A 20,710-nucleotide genomic window follows, 5' to 3' on the forward strand; every position below is an offset into this window, starting at 1 on the left:
AGGATGCTGATGATTGAGAAGAAAGCATAGTAGAAGGCTAAAAGCCAAGTCCACCGACACCTATAATGGGTGCCACCGTGCCACAAGTAAATCTACAGAAGAAGTCATAAGAGAGAGCATTTTGTGATATTAGGTGGAGGGTGGCGGTGGCCCCTCCTAAGAGAGTGATGGTTGTAGATGCCCATCATACAAGTGGAAGTCTCTCCAGCTAGGAGATGGGCGTTCCGTAATCCAGATATAGGAGATAGGGTTCGAAAGGCTTTTTCAGTAGGCTGTTTTGTGGAAAGACTTGAAGCGGAAATTCCAAATTTGATGTGTGTGAAACCGAAAGTGAACGGTTGTGGGATGTTGTGGCCTTGGGGAGGGGGGGGGCGCTCCCACTTCCCTTTTTTGACACACACTCTGGGAGACTTTGTTTGTGGTAATGCTGTGGGAATCATCCCCTCTTAAGTTTCAGCTATGGCCTCAACTCAACTCAACCCCGTGCAACACAATTTCCTTTAGTGAAATATTTGAACACCCCACGTTAGGTTTCAAAAAATTATAATACAACGTTGACCCAACAAAAGAGAAAAATAAAGTTGTGGGTTAGGTGGTAAGAGTCTCCCCTCGTGAAAAATCTTGTTTGGAAATCGCTTTTAAAAAATAAATAAATAAATAAAATAAAATAAAATTCATTATAATGTTTCATTTAAAAGTTATCAATATTTATCAAATTTATTCATATTTAATGTAATACTATTGGATTGATTGACAAAATCATTGTTAAGAAAAAAATGATTATTTTCATATAAAATGAAAATTAGATTAATGTAATAGGAGAACTTAGCTCACTTTAGTATTAGTTTTGGTAATATAAGAGTACAGTATTTTTAAGAATTTTTTTTAATATATAAAATTTTGTTTGTAAAAGTCTAGGATGGTTTCCAAAAATTATATTTAAAAATATTCTATAAATAAATCCTAAAAACTGTTTTAGACTTTAGTATTGATCTTGGTGCGTCCTACAGTTAAAAAAAAAACCCTTTCACGTTACAAAAGGCATTTTAGGCTTTGATTGTTGTGTTTGACCCAACTTTTTAATGTGTCAAAAACTCTTTCTTTGACTTGTTAAAACCTAAAAGAGCTTCGCTTTCTACTTAATTAGTTATAATTAAAGACTAAAGTGGAAGATGTTTAAATAAAAACGTTTTCTTTCTAGAAATTAAAAAGAAAAACTTTATTAAAAGAAGGGTTTTTTTTTTTTTTCCACTTAGGTGCCATTTTGTAAAATCGAAACTTAAGGCTTAAGAATTTAAAAAGAGTTGATAATATCATGATAAAATACAAAGGTCTGTTTAACTACCTTTCCCGAACTAGCTTAGAAAAAACATTTATTAAATTTTTTTAAAAAAAAAAGAAGAAGAATATTTTACGGATCTTTTCAATTATTTTTTATAAGGTTTTCAAAATTTATTAAGAAAAAATTATTTTCAAATATAATTTTAATTTCAAAAAACATATCTTTTTTTGAAAAGTCACCAAATAAACTCGAATCTTGAATCTAGAAGAAGCTAACTTGGACCAAGATTTAGCTGTACAAAATAAACATGCGCCATAGTGTCGGTGGAAGTCTTAAGCATAGATGAATGGCCCCAACTAGGCTGAAATCTACTATCTAAATATATGTGGAGGGTCTATAGATGTACAGTACCTTGAGAATATATAATTGGGGCCACCATAAGATATCACACACAAATTTCTGAGACCCACATGCATAATATTGACTACTGTTGTCCTCTATATAATAATCGCTTTCTGTACGTGCTTCTCTGCTTTCTAAAGCGCCACCTACCCTTTCAACCTTACTTCTTTTTCCTTTTTTTTTTTTTTTTTTTTTTTCTCTTTTTTCTAATTTGATTCCTTCAATGAGTAATTTCATTTCCCATACGTCAAATTAGGGTTTGTGCCACATGTCCGGTAGAGTTTCATTGTTTTATATTTTGGGTCTTATTGTCTTGTATATTAATCATACTTCAATAGTCCAAAACACATGTCTATTACATTATTGAATTCGTATCATACCATTTTCGTTTAAATTATTATTTAGTCTATATTTGGTTATGGTATAAAAAGGAAAATAGAGAGACAAAAAACATATTTAAAATAAATAAACTGTTTTATATGTTATTTTAAATTCATTTTACTTATTTTTTTATTTTATATAAATATTAAATAATTTTAAAATATAATATTTAATTTTTTCTCTATTATCTATGTTGAAACCAAATATGAAAAAATTATTTTTTTTAATTTTTTTTTCTTAGTACTTTTTTAGAAACCAAACATACTCTTAATTTTGAACATATTATGTAATATAAAATGATTGAATGTATTTAAGACCCCTTTTACATAATTATTTGATTTTGATTTTAAGCAGAGGCTGAAGTCGAATTTGAAATGATTATATCAATGTTATATAAAGTTCTATCAAATATAAAATAACTTGATGTATAAGCTAAAATAAGACTTATGCGAGAATTAACATTCTCTTGTCTTTTATATTATTTTTAGAATATGATATTTTAATAAAATTATTTAAATAAGTATAGGTTTCCAATCAATAAATAAATAAACATAGGTTTTATTGTTAGATTTTATATTTGAAAAATAAAATTTTACAATATTTAATAATTTTCATATCTAAAAAATAAAAATAAAATAATAATATGCTATTTTATATTGACAAAGCAAGAGTTTTATATTTTTTTCCAAAATACAAATAAACTACATTAAAAAAATTTGAGATCTACGTTTAAAGAGCTCCCTTCAAACATTGATTTTAATATTCTAGCTCTTCTAAATATAGTAAGGTTAATAATATAAGTAATTTAAATAAAACCTTTCAAATTCTACAATTTTTTAAAAATATGATTTTTATTTTTCTAATCAATCAAGGGGCTTTTAAAGTTTTTAAACTTTTAGACATACAACTTGAATGAATACCTTCAAACATAGATTATAATTAGATAGCTTGTATCATTATAATTGCCAAGATATAATAATGGAATTTTTGTTTGATGATGAGATGGTGACACGTGATTGATTGATTAAATGGGCGGCACCTTTAGTGAAGAAAAGCCAAAAATTAAAGGATTAAAAAAAAAAAGGTGAAAAATTCTTCCGAATTCCATTTTCATTTGATCACAAACTTTGAAAGATGCCCACAAGGAACAGCAAGGCTTGTTTTTCTTTAATTTTATTAAAGTTGCCCACTTTGTCCTTTATTTTGTTTGGCTTTGTTGTATGATTGGGACGCCCTATCAACTCTTCACGAAAAAATAGGTTTTTTTTTTTTTTTTTTTTTTTTTAATGAAAAAAGACAGACAGCTTATCAAATTGCTGTGTCGTGTTGGTAGGAAGATAAATGAGGTGAGGTCGCCATCCATTCAGTTTTTTTCCGGGAAACTACATCAAGTTTATTACGAGTTAACTTCATTTGGCTTTAAAATAAATTTATTTATTTTAAGTTATATTCTTTTTCTGCTTTCTATCTTGTTGTCTAAGATATATAACAAATTTATCATCCTACCTATTTTTTCAACACCTGATGCTGTGTTTGGCAGTTTCTTTTCTTCTTAACTAGAAATTGAAATTGAAGTAAAAATTAATTTTAAAATTGCAGAGGAGGTCACGGGGATTCCTTAAACTAGGTCGATTCCCAACGGTTTTTATATGGCTCGGAGCCTAGAAATAGAAGGCTCAGCGGCACGATGTCGCCTCACGGTCACGGGTGGGTTATGTGGACTGATTTTTTCACAGGAGAGGAAATCGCTCTACATTATATATAGCGATTTGACACGATAACAGGGACTTGTGACGGTGAAATGTTGACTTCCACGCACAATGACCGCTTAATAAACAGATAGCAATGCAAATAAAAAAAGTAAATATCATTATCGTATCCTATTGCCTTCCGATCTTTGAGTCCGAGCCTATCTGAAGAATAAATTATTTAAGACAGGGATGGACCCAATAAATGGTCCTGCGGATGTGAAATTGCTTGAAGGGATTCAAAGCTTGTTTGCAACGTCTTTTAAGTCATGTTTGTTCCGAAAAATGCAGGGAAAAAATATACAAAAAAAAAAAAAAGTAAAAGAAAAAAATAGATTAAAAATAAATAAATTATTTTTATTTAATATTTTAAATTCATTTTATTAATTTTAAATCATCGATATAAAGATTAAATAATTTAAACATATATAAAATTTCAATTAATTTTAATTATAATTTATTTATTTTTATATTTTTCATAACATAACTAAACATAAATTTTTTTTATTTCCTTAATATTTTTCGGGAAAACACAACCTTAAAGTTATTTAATTTTTAATTATTTTTTAAAAAAAATTATAAAGTCAAATATCTAAAATAATTTCTTTTAATTTATTATCTATATAAATTATAACATAAATTTTTGTATATATTTTTCATATATTTAATTGTTTCTCACTCTACCTCAAAAAAATTAATAAATGAAAAACTGATGACTCAAATTATAACATTGTTGAAAATAGTTCTTAATCATTTTCAAAATATATTCTATTTGAGAACTTAAATATAAAAATAATTTTTTCCTATTTATTTCTATAAAGATATCATGTACTCCTTTATAATACAAAAGTTTTCAAGACATTTTTTATATTTTCAATTGATTCTCAAGATGCCTTACTCCTTAGCAAAAAGCATCTTAAATTTATTTTTAAAAACTGTTTTGAATCCAAAAATTCATCAAAACATAATTTTTTTTAAATACAAAAATTTTTAAAAATAATTATTAATTCTTAAATAGTCTATCAATCACTTCAAACTTGTATTAAAAATTTATCTTTATAGTACAAGTTCAACTTAGGTTGACGGTTAACCCTATTTGATAAATAACCAACTTGAGTTCAATCTAATTCAACTTCTAATATGAAATATTCAACTTAGACCCAATTCATTTATATCAAAATTTAAATAATAAATACCACAAAATTTCAAAATAATAAGAAAAACATAAAAATAAATTCATATATGTTTTATAAGAAAATGAAAAGATATATGATATAATATAATTATAGTTTGATATTTTTTATTAAAAAACTAAAAAAAAATTATTATATAGGATAATATATATTATAAATATTATAAAAATATTAAATTCAATTCGGAGGGTTAAGCTATCTTGTTCAAACCTTAGGTAATTGGGAAAATTATGTTTTGGGGGTAAATGGACCCCCAAATTAACAAAAGGTCCATGTAACTCTTCAAATTGAGCCCAAGACCCAATGAAAGTATGGAAATTGAGTTGAAGGATATCATCCTTCAGTATTTCCAAAAATGCTCTTTGTTGATTTTGAGAAAAAAAATAAATATTTTTGAAAAATACTTTTATTTAATTTAATATTTTAAAAAATACTTTTATGTAATTTAATATTTTTTAAAATAAATTTATTTAATTTAATATTTTTAAAAATAAATTTATTTAATTTAATATTTTTTAAAATATTTAATTTAATATTTTTTTAAATACTTTAATTTAATTTAATATTTTTGAAAAAAAAATTATTTAATTTAATATTTTTAAAACTACTTTTATTTAATTTAGTATTTTTGAAAAAAAAAATTATTGAAAAAAAATTATTTAACTTAATTTTATAAAATATTTTATATGTGTTCTTAAAGGGTATATTTGTCCGTTACTATTTCATATCCTTCAACTCAATTTGAAAAGTTATATAGACCTTTTGTTAATTTAGGGACCCATATACCCCCAAAAGATAATTCTCCCTAGGTAATTTAAGTTTGGGTTGATAAATTAGGTTGGTTGGATTCATATTAGATTGGGTCAAACCGTCCAAATTACACCCCTACTCCAAGGTAATTTTTTAAAAACTGTTTCCAATAAAAAAAAATGTTAACAAACAACCATTTTCCTGAAGAGTTATTAAAGAGGGACTAAATTATCTATAATGTTTAAAATTGCACCCTTCCACCATGAACTAGAACTAAGTTTTGGCTGCAGACCCCAGTCCCCAGTCCTAGTTTAATAATAAGTATAGCCAACCCAAAAAGTTTCAGAAATTAAAAATAATAAAAAGGAATAAACCCAATAATGATTTGGAGTGGTAGGTGCTTCCAGTGTGGCCCTGGCCCATCACCTTAACTGAGGTGGTTTTCTTTTTGCATACAAAAAGGGGCCAAGCGCCAAAAGGGATTAGCCCTAAAGATGTGTCACTTTAATCGAATTGATGTTTCCCTTCTTATCACTAAAAACCTATGCTTTCGACTCTTATCACTTTAATTACCAAAATGCATACATTTTAAATTTAAAGGTTTGTCCAAGTAGAAGAGCATTGACTCCAACTCCAAGTGGTTGACCGGTGGTAAGAGCAATCCAGACAATAAAGGTGATTCAAAGATTGCAACCATGACTATTGAAATTTCTAAGTTGGGGCTTCATACGAAACCCTAGAAAATGGAGGTTGAATTCTGAATTAATTTCGAAGTCTTTGGTCAACGAATGAAATGAGCATTAGTCCTAAATCAGAGCTAAGTGAGTCCAACCAGTATGAGAAGGCAGTTCGAAGTTCGAGTCGGCGGAATCGAAGATTAACCTGCGGAGAAACCCTAGTCACCGGTCCGAAGATTCTGGTAATTACGCAAATCAGTAAAGCTTTTTCCAGGTTGATTAAATAAATTCAAGCGCGTGGATCAACATTATTAGAAGCACATGGATGGAGAGAGAAAAAGCAAGAGGGCAACTGACGAGTTCGATCGGAAGCACAATCGTCGGCGAAATTGAAGCTCTGATAACTCCAAGATGATGATCCGAGTTGAAAACCTGAGGCCCCGTCTTATTACTCTATTTTGTTATATTCTTTTTCGGATTTGCCGTGACTTCTTTTCTGCAACAAAGTCACATTTCATTTTCTAAAAGTTTGACCCTTCCGCATAAAAAAATAGATTTTAAGTGTAGTTGTTTGATTTTTCCTTTTTCTAAATAAAAATTTATATAAAAACTTAAATTTTAAATTTATTTGTTAGTGATGTATTATGCATTTATACAAAAAATTAATAATAATAATAAATATTTTTCATAATTTAATTATTTCTTTAAAAATTTAAGAAAAACACATTAAAACATTTTAACCTTATTATATATATATATATATATATATATATATACAAAATATTTTCAAAACAATTCTAAAAAATTTGTCCACTTCAGAAATTGTCAAAACAAGTATTTTAAGTTTCCAAAAATAAAAATCTGTTTTGAAGGTACTTCATAACAAGCTCCTCCGATTTTTCAACCATACAAATGAATTTTCAGATTTTTAAATTTATTTATTAAATTTTGTCAAACACCTGATTTTTTTTTCAAAAACACTTTTTACACTAAAAATGCTTCTTAAAATCATTATCAAATTTACTCTTAATAACAACTTAATAGTAAAATAAAAATATATTTAAAAATATGCAAAGTATTTCAGCATCTCCTTACATCCCCTCGATGCTATATAAAATTTGCCATTTTTTCTTTAACCAATAACAATATTTTTTTGTAAAACAATATCAATCCTCATTGTAAAACCCATACAATTTATGCAAATGAAACTGAAGCATTTGTTGACAAACAACAAAGAAGTCTGCATTCCTTATAATTGGAATTGAGTACAAATGCAAATACATATACACAATAATCCTTCTTTGACCCCCACAAAAATTAAAATTAACAGAGAGAAGGGAAAAAAAAATAATCATTGAAGGAGTCCAATAATAACCACAAAATGAAATACATACCACAGAATAAAAGAATTTGATCTGCTTGCTGTCTTTTTTAAAACTAGAGATCTGTCATCAAGAAGAGGCAGCAGCAGTTAAAAAGAGGAGCATAAAAAAAATTCACTCTTCAGGCGGGCATCATCACATAATCAAATACCAGAACTAACAACAGCTACTTTCATCGATACGGGCAAATCGAAAAATGCTTGAAGATATAGCAAGCCAGGCATGGTGTTCCAATAAAGCACTTTTTTTTTTTATAACAGAGAAGATCAAGAGAAATGAGGCATATTTTTTTTTTTTTCTTTTTTGAAAGTTAGAAGGGTGCAGGCGAAGAAGCAAGGAAATCACTTTTCTGGTTTTCTAGAAAAGATCGACTTTCTTCTTTGTCATGTCTTGCTTCCATTTGGGCAATTTATAGAATGCGTCTTTGGTCATCCCCAGTACGGTCTGGAACTCCTCATCTGACAGATAGGCCTGCGAATGCAAAGGGAATTTTTTTTGAAATTGCAAATAAAAACATGAGGAATTTAAAACGAAATAGTCATATTTAAAGTTGAACCAACCTCTCTTCTTTTAAAATCAATGCCAGTTACAGGATTTTCAGATTTAGCCTTGAGTTGATCATAACTGAATGTACTTTGACCAGCTTCAGTGCCAATGTCGTCCTGCTGCTCTTCCCGCTTTGGTGCTGAATCCTCTCCATTGCTTTCTGGTACAGCTGCAGCTCCCTCATTCTCGTTGGCATCTGATACTCCTTGAGAATCCTCAGTTTCAGAAACAGCCATTTCACTCTTTATTGCAGCTGCATGTGTTAAAATATGTATTTTCATTCTGTAATTCAGATCCCAGTGTACAAATACGAGAACCCAAGAGAAAAAGAAAATCAGGGTTGTATCGTACAACTTCCAGGGCATGTTGAAATCACTAGGAAGAATCATAGGAGTTGGAGAGAAGGGGAGATTATGACAAATAATTGAAAATAATTGTGTTTCACTGAACAGATAGTGCCATTTCAAACACATAAGCAGGACTATTGATGGTTCCCTTACCAGAAGGGCTACTCTCCGGGGGAGGAGGACTTCTACTGGATCGAGAAGGAGAGGCATCGGGTGACCGCTTCTTAGTTTCAGCAGTAAGAACGGATGAGAGAGCAGCTACTGCAGCTGCTCTCTGTGATGATCCCTGACCTCTGCCAGATGGCCTTGGTGCAGTAGTCCTGTTTCCAGAGGAAGGCTTAAATGCAGAGGTTAAAGCAGCCATAGCTGAAGCTCGTTGAGTTGGGCCCCCTTGATTCGATCCATTAGACCTATCTTGGGTCTGCAATAATATCGTAGAAAACCACAAAGCCACCTTATGAGTCAAGAATTTAATTTGGTAAATGAGTGACACAGAACTCTAGCATTTCACAGCCTTCACCCTCCATTACTTCCTTACCATAAGCATTGAGAAGGATATGGATTGCTTCTATAATAGCTACACATTATTGAGCTAGCATGTATTGGATGATCAACACCTTAGTGCAAAATAATATTTCAAAACAACAAAGGCTTATCACTAAGGTTGAGGTTTCAATTTGCAATGTAAATTTCATTAGAACCCTGGCAACATGAGAAGATGTTTATCCATGTGCTAAGCAATCTGTATTGGACCATCCACAGAAGAAATGAGAACTTAAAGCACAAAGAAGAAAAGAAAGAAGACAAAAATATTATTAACATTAAGACTTATAACTAATACACTGAGCACATTTCTTACACAGAACTTAGTAAAATATATTTTAGAGGAGAAAATCAAGCATTTACCTCTGCAGCATGGCCTGCACCAAAGAGTAAGAAGACCTTCTTCTGAAATGAATTTCCTTGAACCTGCATTCGAAATGAAAACATGCTAAGTAACAAGATAGGAGCAACAGAATGCAAATAATGAGCAAGGAGGGAAACAAGTCAATTTTTTTTTATTGACAGAAAGTGGGAAAAAGGTCGAGAGAGAAGAAATAAAAAGAAAAAGAAAAATCAAAGTTTACAAACGTTTGAGAATATTGTTAAGTGATCAAGAAATGAAAATTCAAAAGCATTTAAACATGGTATAAAATCATAGTAATTCATTTGAGCATTAACAAGTTCAATTTAATCATGAAAATGGATGCAGCTCTTCTCTAAAATCACATAACCTAGGCCCAGCTCTCTGGCCCCTCTATCAAAGCATATACTTGTTCATTAAGCTGGTGTTTATCACCAACCTGAAAGTAGAGGCCATTGTTTCTCAGAAGCACTCTAAGGAAAATTTAAATGAACATAATCATCACAGATAGATTTTGACCTTTTTTTTTACAAGTACAGATAGTTTTTGACCTCCTACTGAGATGATTCAATCAACTCTACCATGGCCCTATACAGTGACTACAGCTAAGAAAGAAAATTTCATCAAACATTCCACACATAGAATCTAAAGGAAATTCATCTAGCATAGAAATGTTGACTACAAATCAAGGAGCAGCACATACAGTAGCTTTTGTGGAATCCCAAGAAAAGTATATAGTGAAGAAGCATGGTTCATTTCCTTCTGTAACCCTGTATAATGGTACATTTAGAGCCAACCCCTCCAGAGATGCAGCAACCTCAATGTATTTCTGCAAAGAGCTTCCATAATGAATAAGATACATTATTGAAGAGTAATATTGAAAGGGCGTAAGCTGCTTAAGCAAGTACCTGACCGATTTCAAAAGCACTCTGCTTTTCTTTGGGATCTACAGTCTGACCAACCCAAACAAAAACTTCAGCGTGTGTATCAAGTATCAAGATATCCTCAGTCAACAGATCATCTTGATTAAAGTTGTAGATTTCCTCAACCTGAGATGAAATATCAAACAAACGAATTAAAAAAAATAAAATTACCTTCAACCTGAGTGGATGCTTTATTTAAAACTAGAATCTGAAGTCTAGAACACACCTCAAACTTCCCTGAGGAATCCACATGGCAATATTCATCAGCCGGAAGGAAGAAAAAAAAATGGAGTTAGAAGAGATTAACAGCTTTATCAACAAGTTTTAAAAGCTCATCTAACCATTGAGGCAATTATATCGAGGTAGAAGAAAATAAAAATGATGCAGCCCTTATGAATAAGTAATGTGACCTTTGTTGAATGAGAATGTGAATAAGTGGGGATCTCTAACAATCTCCTGGGACACTTTTTTGCTTGTGTAATTCTGTTTTCCTCCAAGCGCAAACCAAAAGGCCGAGCTCTCAGTTCCTTCTTTAGCATGTTTCAGAGTTACTCCTGGCTGAATTATAAACAAGTGGATCTCAATTAATAAACCAAAATATATACAATCTTGATCATCAAACAATCTATTACAGAAAGATGCCCAAGGGCATGTTATCTTTTCTCCTTTAAGCCCAGTCATGGAACTTTGGCACTTCAACATTGTGGAAAAAAGCCAAATATATTAGTTTTATGACCGACTTTTTCTCAACTTAACAATATTTTGGAAAATTCTTGTTCATAATTCCCTGTTTAAACAAGAAACTAGGATCTAACTTAATACTTCACAAATGATGGATCTGCTACATACTTTACCCAAACCTCCCATACATGTTTTGTTAGGTTTCAAGAATCCCAAGGTCTAAATTTTGTTGAGAATAAACTTGTTCATTCCTCTCATTAAACCTCAATCTAGAAATAAAGAAATATGGAAGACTGAAGATTCTAAGTACTGTATGAATAAAGCTTTTTTCCAAGAAACAAAACCTTTAACGTCCTTGGTATTAGACCATTAAAGGGTGGAAAGAATAACTAAAGCAAAGTTTTTTGAGCTTGCATAACACTTGCACGAATTTATATCACTTGAAAAGCCGGTAAGGTTAAATCCCATAATTCCTAAAACAATCATCAGATATTATAGATGTTTTGGCTTAAAATTTCCCAGAATTGGTTCTGCTTTATTAATCAAAATGAAAATTCCAAACTTGAAAAGAAGAATGTTCCATAAAGAGCATACCTTCAAAAAATCTGCAACCTTTGCAGCTAACTGCTGCTGCTCAAAGGTACTCTGATTTCCATGCCAAGTGAAAATTGAAGAACCAGATTGCAGAAGGAAACACTCATTCGAGTTTAACGAGGTTGCTGCCTGAGGAAAAAATACATGTATGTAAGGAAGGGCATTCCAAGAACAAACACTTAAAAAGTCCAATCCGGTGGCTGGACAAAACAACACCACAGATTTCATACTTAGAGACAGTTGCAAAATCTTTGACCACTGAGCCCACAAGAAAAACATACAGAAGGTGATTATTTTAGAAAATGCTTTTGTTGGAACTCTGATGAGAAAATCTATTGGAGAACATCCCAACTTGGAGGTGGATCCAAGAATGAGATCCTGTTTGAAATCCTCATTCACTGAAATATTGACAAATACAATAAAGTAGCATGCATTCTTAAACTGAAAGAAAACAATAAAAGATGTATAAAATTTTCATTTCAACTCTTATTTCTATTTCTAATTTAAAAAAAGGGGAAATTTTTCATTTTGCAATTCCAGACTGGCCAGAGAAGATAAAATGAGGCTTACAGATACCTCAAAATTGTAGACAAGGAAAATGTTGCCTTCTTGAAACAAAAGACTGAATGGTGTGTTAAGTATAACGATAGGAAAAAGGATTTAAGACAACTAACATACAGAATATAAAATGCTATTCTGATTCTGTATGGCCACAAATGGTACATACCGCATCAACTTGCACTACTTTGTTGTTATGCACAGAAGTTCCAGATATCCGAAGGAGAGCAATACAATCGGCAGAGTAGGTTTCATCGTTCAGACCTTTATCTGCTATGGATTTTTTGTAACCGGAGCTCATTCCACCCTAATAAATGAGGGGCAAAGCATTAAAGCAAAGCAATAAATTGTGCTTATCCAATTTCAAACCACACATATTAGAACAGAGGTAATAATCAATACTAATATATAGGGTAAGCTCTTACACAAACTCAAGAAAGAGTACCTTTAAGACCACCATAGGCTGAAAGATGGCAACAAACTGTGGTGGCTCTTTTCCTTGAAATATACGACCCTGTAGGAAGCACCTATCATGAGCCACAGTCTAAGCCATCTTTTAAACTTAATGTGAGATTAAAAAAAATACCTGAACAGGCCTTCCCTTTAGTGAGTTGAACATGGTATTAGCCAGCCGTGCAGCCATATTTTGGTCTTCCTGAAGTATAACATAACCAAGTTATCAATACTATCACATTGAAGGAACTCTCTGTGGGAGTGCAACATGCATCACATGCTACATTTTTTAATATATTTTATAGATTCCTTTTTTTCTTAATAGTTAGCAGGTGATGATAGTATTCAAGCTCCTAGAAAGACTTGGACTAAGTTTGTATTAAGATCTCCAGTACACTGTGTTTGGTTATTCCAACCACTTATTTATTTATTTTATTTTTTGATAGGCAAAACCACTTTTTTAGTTTAAGAGAAAGGAGAAAAACAGTGACTTCGTGAAATTAAAAAAATTCCAAACCCTCCTAGAACTTCAGCAAGATAAATACCAGTTACTTGCAACTAAATCTCATGGGAGGCGAGAAGCATGATTTAAGGTTCACATAAGGGCATACCTGCATCTCAAGTAGATTGAACAGTTGAACCAAAAGGGTTGAGGATAGAAGGTGAAATAAGTTTCTTAAACTATTTGGATCGTTCTAATTTATGGAAAGCATCAGGAGAAACATGAAGGATGGGAGTTAAAATTTGAATACGCCCCAGATATGGCAGATTGGCAAGAAAAGTTCTGTGCATCCAACTGCAAATAGTGTATCTATAAATAAACAAAGACACATTTTTCACATGTCAAATTTGGTAAGCTATAAAATAGATAGCACTAGAGACCTAGCACAAGAAGCAAGGGATTAGAATGGAATGAGAAGGTTCTCCTTTGGATTCCAAGTAAACTAAAATGACCTACAAAAATTGTTATTAGAATAAATTTAAAACACAATTCAGGAAGGAAGATGTATCCTTCCCTTTCATTTTCACCCTTGGTAGGGAAAAAGGCCATTCAGTTACCTTTTTTTTTTGGTGATAAGCAAGCCAATGTTTAGGTCACAATGGGCTTAAAGGAAAAGAAGAAACAAAAGTTTATACCCAGTTCCTAGACGCTACATAGATCAAAAGAATGCCTCCAGTGGAGATAGCACTGAAACTGTTGGACCCCCTCCATAACAGTGAAATCTAGATTCTACATTTAAATTGAAAATTAAAAATAAAACTAAAAAATAAAGAAGGAAAGGAAAAGGACTAGCCTTTGTTCCACATTTATTTTTTAACCTCAGAACTTGGTATTTGAACTAAAAATTATTGCGAGTCAGATGTTAAAGACACATATGTTGAGTGTTTCTACACATAATGCCACTATCTTTTGTTTTCAATTATTTCAAACCCAGCATGAATTAATGTAAATTACCTCAATGCTCTCATTTCCAATCCAACAGCACAAGAAGTATTCTTCTTTTTTGTCACCTGAGTGGTAGGTATAAAGAACAATGTAGCAATCTCCACTATAAAATTTACCAATATCTTCTTTCAGCACTGGAGTCTTGGCACTGCCATTGATACGCCAAACCTGGAAAATTATCAATGTTCAATAATCTGAAACATGTTGATGTAAGCAGCATATATAAAGCAAATAATTCCCAGAAATCACCATCAAAGCAATGTCTGGCAGACCTCAATTTTTCCACCTGCTTCAAGCAAAGGTGGGACTTCCTCATTTACAGGAGAACCTTTTGACATGCCTTTGACGCCAACACCTTGTTGCTTCAGTAAAGCTACAATTACCCACAGATTGACAATTAATAATGTTACCCAAAAAACTCCAGTTAAACTAAGTATGAAAGTGGTCATTACCTGCTACTTTTCCTCTTCCCTCCTCAGCACCACCTGCTGCTGATCCTGATGGCCAAGAATCAAAGTTGGACTTGAATGAATGTGTCTCATACCCTTGAATAACCCGGGTTATACGAGTTGCCTTTGGTCTATTTTGGCTAGAAACAAATTCCTGAGGAAGAAAATTGGAGATGAGAGTTCGTTGTTATAAAAAGAACATGGATAAATGGATGATAAGCTTCTACCTCAGCAGCTTGGCTGGCAGCTTTTCTATCCTCGACCTGTGTTACACGGCCAACCCAAACAAATACCTCAGCACCACAGTCCAGCAAATAGCATTTGTTGTTCTCCAACATAGCTTTGGAAAGTTCACCTTCAATAGCATTCACCTGACCATCCGTAATGCTACAAAAACAGTAATTAACTTAGCATGTAGATGACAATGAACCAATCATGACACTATCAGGCTGGTTAACACATTCTGCTATGCTGACTCCAAAATAAGAAAAATTATGGGATGAACATGCATAAAATATTAATTTATGGATGCAAATATTAACTAAAAAAAATTAACATGCCAATTCTATATGGAAGAATGTATAACTCAAATTACAATTAATACTAGCATAACCACTTTTATGAAGGATTATTGTTCAAGTCCTTGGTTTGATGCTTAACCATGAACAGGCATCATAATAAATACAAATTGAGTTTTTATTTCACATTATATTCCTCTATGTTAAGGATCATGTAGTTTCATTCAAATCATATTTCTCTAAAGTAAGACTATAATATTCTTAAAGCTACCTGCTCCACAGCTTCAACAAGTGGATGCCTGTCACTTTGTATAATAGATACAACAGGGTCAAGAGAGAAAGAGACAGGTGCTTTATGTAAGAGATCCAGAAATAAGTTTAAACAGACCTCACAAGTTATTTTAGGGTGAGGAGTACAAGAACAGCTGATTGATGGTAGACAGGCAATATAAAAATACATATCAAAACCAGCTCTAATCTTATATAGAAGTCACCTAAATCCTCAAAACTTCAACTCCTGAACCACAAAACACCAACAATAAACAAATTTGGACAGACTACAGAGACTCATTCAACCATATACGGTCAAACAATTTGGACTAGACCCTTTCTTTGTTCCTCTCACTCCTAAAGCTTTTCAACCACACATGTAAAATCTATTAAATTCTTTCACATAAGAGGGTAACCAGTTAGATATTGTAGTAGTCTTCTCCTATTCTTTTGGGATATTCCTCCCAATAAACAACACCCACAGGGTATTTTACATTGTTTCTATAAAGCCTTTCTAGGTTGATTACTTTTATTATCCCAATTTCTCCTTTGGTACACACTACAATATCACAGTGTCCATATACTAGAAAGCTACAATTTCTCTGATGACAATGCAAATTTATGACACCATGTTCATCAACATTACCATGAGCAACTGGCAAATTTTTCTACATGTAATCAGCAACATCAATGTACTTGTTTTCTTTTTCTTTTAACTTTTTTTTTTCATTTTCTTTTTCTTTTTTTGGCATTGTCAGAAATCACCAAGGAAAGAGTTGCTTAAGGCATTATATTTGATAATGTCAAACTAAAAAGAAACAGGGCTCATAACCCTAAAATAACTTCTATATTAAAAGCTGAATACCCATAAAGGATAAATAGAAACCATAAAGGATAAACATACCTATAAAGTTTACCAGGGGTAGTTTCTGGAATAACATCATCTTCAGTGGCAACCTTTTTGCCAATGGGAGCAAAACCACCAAACAGGACCCAGAATTCACCTGAGTCAGACTCAGCAACCAGCTTTCCATCATCTGGCATTGCAAACATCATTTACGTTAATGAATGAAGAGTAGCAATTACAAATGTTAAGAATGAAAATGCAAATGAGCTCTGTTCAGAGATTGAATACATAAGTACTAAAAGAGAAGCTAACATCAGCAAGTTATTAATGCATGTGCTCTTACCAACAATTGCAACATCACACTTTCCCTCATGATACTTATCCTTGAAAAACTGAATTACTTCCAAAGCCTTGGCTCTTTCCTGGATATTGGAATTTGCACCGTTGAACTGATAAATTTTATTTTCTGTGTCCAGGATAAACACATCATCGTGATTTAGTGAAGACCGAGCAAAGGGGACCTGCACAACCAAAATGCAGAATCAAAATGCAGGTGACCAGCTGCAGCACAGTGAACGTGATTAGATCATGAAATACATGTTGGGAGAATATACTACCTGCTTCAATCTGACAACCCGTTTCCCTTTGCAAACATATAACCGTGTCTCAAACACTTCTTCTTCTGGTTTCTTAAATCCAGATGCAATACCCCCTTCTAGAGGTATGATACATGGTTTAAAGTATGACAAAAATTTGTCAGACTCGTAGCCTTGAAGTTCTCTGTGTTGTACTGCACGCCCTCCAAGAACAGTATCAAGCTCAACAGTTTTTATAGCTGCTGTTCCAGATTCATCCTATGATAAGACCAGAAGTTGCAATTTCAAGCATAAACGTTATTTTACTACAAGTGTAATTTCTGAATAAGAACAAAAGGAAGTAGTAATACCTGACTTGTATCTTTTCCAATCCAAAAGTGGATATCATACAGATAAGCTCCTCCCTTCCCAGGAGATGTCTGCAGAAATATGTGATGGCTTAGCATGTAGAGAAATTAAGTTGCAAGAATCTATTATTTTATTCCAGAAATGTTTTATTAAAAAAAAAAAAAAAAAACCATTGACATTCAACAAAAGGTAGACCCTCTCACTCTCATGTTTTATCTTTCCTTCACATATTTTATCTGTTTTTGTTCCCATGATTTTCTTTTCCCTTAATTTTCCCTCAGGAGAAAATGCATTCCAACTGATGCAATTTCTTTTAGATAGATAGAGTAGAACCCTAGACCTTCCCCCAGCCCACCACGCCCCTTTACCAAGCCAGTGCATTGAAAATATATACCCTTTTTATAACAAGAAAATGTATATAAAAATATTAACTTTATCAAACTGTCACATGTAATTGTATTTCTAAAACCCACCAGTTTGCTATGACATCCACTAATAATAAGTATCTAATCACCTTTAAAATATTTCAAAGAGAAACATACATCAATCATAACAGTTTAAGCCCTATAATTTTCACACCAGGGTATAAGACATCAACCGCAGGAAGTTTAAATTGAAATTTGAACATTCATGTGGGGGAATGAGCCGAGATAGTAGAACTCAAGCAAAAGAGAAAGTTGAAGACTACATGCACCTGCAGGACAATGTAAGAGTCCCCCGTGTAGAATTTACCATAATCGGACTTTGGCAAAGGAACTGGCTGAAAGTTCTCAATTCTCCATATTTCGGTCCCACTACAAGATGTTAAGTTCACAATTCCAGAAGCAAAAATAGCAATTAAGACAATAGCAGCTTGTTCAATATCTAGAACAATAACAGGAACACATGCATGCAGGAGCAGGGACACATAATTTCACAACTGGATGCAAAACTGTATTCCATCACTGCATTGGAAGAAAGATATAACTTCAATTAATTCAGTTATTGTGTTAACTGTGTATAGTAAGGATACACTCTCTGACCAACTCCCTGAAATGCAGGATCTAGAACTTTCCCAGAGCTAGACATCGTCCGAACCCTTCTTTATAAGTGTTTCTTTGAACAGGGACAAACCCCAACTTCTGGTGTCTATAAATTTCAAAGTGGGCACTGCAAGAGAGAAAAAGGAAGGTGTACAATAAATATAAAGAAAACACAAATATAACAGGTACAAAAAAAAATAAGAATCCTGTCTTTATGCATTGTAGCTGCAACTAAGCAAAAAATCTACAACAAATGTTGGTCATAGAATGAAGCAAAACTGAAAGCTTACAACCATAATAATAGGCAATCAATGTTCTTATTTTCCCTTCGCATTAAATAGAAATAAGCTACAAATAGGCACAAAATAACAAGTATAAACCAAAATATAAGGCTCTAAAAACAACTGGGTAAGAGTGGCATGTTTGTCTTGGTTTCATGGAGGGCAGCCACTCATAGAGAACACAAAGTTGTAGCAGCTTTACTGACCCTGAGATATATCTTATATCTGCAAGGCTAGCGCAGATAATATGTTTCTTTACATAATAGTGCAAGTGAGATAAAATAAACACTAACCAATGCCAGGTTCATTAGCCAACCCAACAAAGCTTTCACATCAAAAAACCCTCTGCCAGGCTGGATATTTAGAAACAAATGACCATAATCATCCAAATGTGTGCCCACACAAGTTTAGAGCCTGCCATTTTGTTTCATATCCCAAGTGCTAGCTTGCCTCAGGTAGATATCTTGTCTCCCAAATTTCTTCTATCCCATCTACATGTCTTTTGCCTTGAACCTATTGCATTCCAGAAACCTAGATCTCCATGCTGGACACTCTTCTGACAAAAGTAATAATCAGTTCTTGGCTTTACTTCCCTTGATATACAGGTGGACCTTGCCACAGTAACATCTACCCTTTCTTCCCTCAACTTTCGTCATCAGCCTTCCATTAGGTGATATATGAGATTATAAATGATGAGATTCCAACATTGATTCATATACTCACAATATTAGGCCCAAATAAACTTCCATACTCCCTATATATATTACTGGGAACTATGTTAATTAGCAACAATAATTAATTTTGAAACACTGCTTATGTTTCCACTAGGAAAAAAAAAAAATCCACACGAGTGCATTAGACACTAGTTAGCAGACCAGTTCTTAATTGGCAGTTGCTCCACTTCCATAACATCTCCAGAACTAATCTCATCAAAAGAGACACCCGCCAAGCATTCCATTTTTCCAATTATTATTTTACATCACTTTGTCAAATCAAAATTCTACTTCAGATTCAAAATCTTCAGGCACTGATCTTAAGAAATAATGATCTTGAATGTGCCTCTCACATCAGATATAGCCAGATCAGCAATGAAGAAGATTTTCATAAACCCTTATCCCCTATATGGTTGAAAAAGAACTGATGAAACAAAAAAGGAAAGAAAAACATCCAGTTCATCATTTTTAACCGTTTGGGTCCCTAAAAAATTAAATCCACGACTTAGATTAGCCAAACAATCTATAAACCTTAATTGAATTCATAAAAAATATGAATCAATTTTTTTGTATCTTTTCTTTTCAACAACTTCTCAACAGTGAAAAAGAACACTAACAACATATTTACTAATTAAACAGATTTCTTGATACCGAAAACACGCCTTAACATCAAGATTATCTCACTCTTACATTCAATCACAGATGACGGATCAAATCACTTCCATTACAAACATAAAACTCCAGAGACAGCACACAAATTAAATCAGAACTCATACACAAAAATTAGAGAGATCAAGCAACCGAAACGCCCCATCATACGTCAAAATTCAAATCAATCCTTAGATCAAAGCTGAAATTACCAAAAACAACCAAAACCCATCAAAATTAAACCAAGATCAAGTGAACCTGATCACGAAATAATCCTCGAACCAGAAAACAGGAAGAAAGACACCAGAACAACAGATCAAATTACGAATTCAGAAACGAGAGATCCACGAATTAAACAACGGACGACCGAAATAGAGTGACCGATAATCATCGGATGAGAATGAACCTACCTGATCTGCTTGTGATGATGGTGGTGTGAGGTTAGAGAGAGAGCGAGAGATGATGAAAAACAGGCATGGAGATGAATATAGGTTGCAGAGCTGTCAATATAGAGAGAAGAGAGAGAAGAAAGACTCGAAAAAAAAAAGTGAATAATTGCTGTGTTGTTTCTCGCTCTAGCTTTTTAGGCTTTTGAGATTTCAGATTTCAGGGACTGGAGAGAGAAAATCGTGTATAATGAAAAGAAAATGGGGGAGAGAAATGGATTTGGGGAGACGTGGGCAAAACGACGTTAAATAAGGGCGAACGTTGAGATTTGGATTTTTTCTTTATCTTTTTCGGAAAGCTACA

The 20,710-nt window shown here is 32.6% G+C and overlaps 1 protein-coding gene across 3 annotated transcripts; it reads right to left on the reverse strand.

Moving 5' to 3' along the window:
• Positions 1-7,638: 7,638 nt before the first annotated feature.
• LOC117920160 (villin-2) lies at positions 7,639-20,636 on the reverse strand. Of its 3 annotated transcripts, none has more exons than XM_034837534.1 (23): positions 20,371-20,634; positions 18,309-18,445; positions 17,991-18,090; positions 17,299-17,367; positions 16,970-17,206; positions 16,696-16,873; positions 16,410-16,542; positions 14,945-15,104; positions 14,721-14,871; positions 14,541-14,641; positions 14,278-14,436; positions 12,955-13,023; positions 12,814-12,882; positions 12,538-12,675; positions 11,811-11,939; positions 10,946-11,093; positions 10,762-10,772; positions 10,521-10,661; positions 10,316-10,441; positions 9,615-9,677; positions 8,862-9,129; positions 8,376-8,614; positions 7,639-8,286 (listed from the first exon to the last, which is right to left on the reverse strand). In XM_034837534.1, exons 2-23 carry the CDS (start codon positions 18,362-18,364, stop codon positions 8,173-8,175), a joined length of 2,859 nt encoding a protein of 952 aa, XP_034693425.1. In that variant the 5' UTR covers positions 18,365-18,445; positions 20,371-20,634; the 3' UTR covers positions 7,639-8,172. The 3 variants fall into 3 exon arrangements, with proteins under 3 accessions (XP_034693425.1, XP_034693426.1, XP_034693427.1); XM_034837535.1 differs by lacking the exon at positions 20,371-20,634 and adding an exon at positions 20,089-20,177; XM_034837536.1 differs by lacking the exons at positions 7,639-8,286; positions 8,376-8,614 and adding an exon at positions 8,624-8,643 and having other exon boundaries at positions 20,371-20,636.
• Between the last annotated feature and the right edge of the window lie 74 nt (positions 20,637-20,710).

Source organism: Vitis riparia, chromosome 8, assembly GCF_004353265.1.
Source record: "Vitis riparia cultivar Riparia Gloire de Montpellier isolate 1030 chromosome 8, EGFV_Vit.rip_1.0, whole genome shotgun sequence".
Taxonomy (NCBI): Eukaryota; Viridiplantae; Streptophyta; class Magnoliopsida; order Vitales; family Vitaceae; genus Vitis; species Vitis riparia.

Excerpts from the sequence above, each read along its gene's own strand:
- LOC117920160 (XM_034837534.1), bottom strand. The coding sequence starts at position 18,364 with ATGTCTAGCTCTGGGAAAGTTCTAGATCCTGCATTTCAGGGAGTTGGT. Across the intron at positions 18,091-18,308 it reads CAGGGAGTTGGTCAGAGAGT|TGGGACCGAAATATGGAGAA; the intron begins GTATCCTTACTA and ends AACATCTTGTAG. Across the intron at positions 13,024-14,277 it reads TTGGAAATGAGAGCATTGAG|GAAGACCAAAATATGGCTGC; the intron begins GTAATTTACATT and ends GTTATACTTCAG.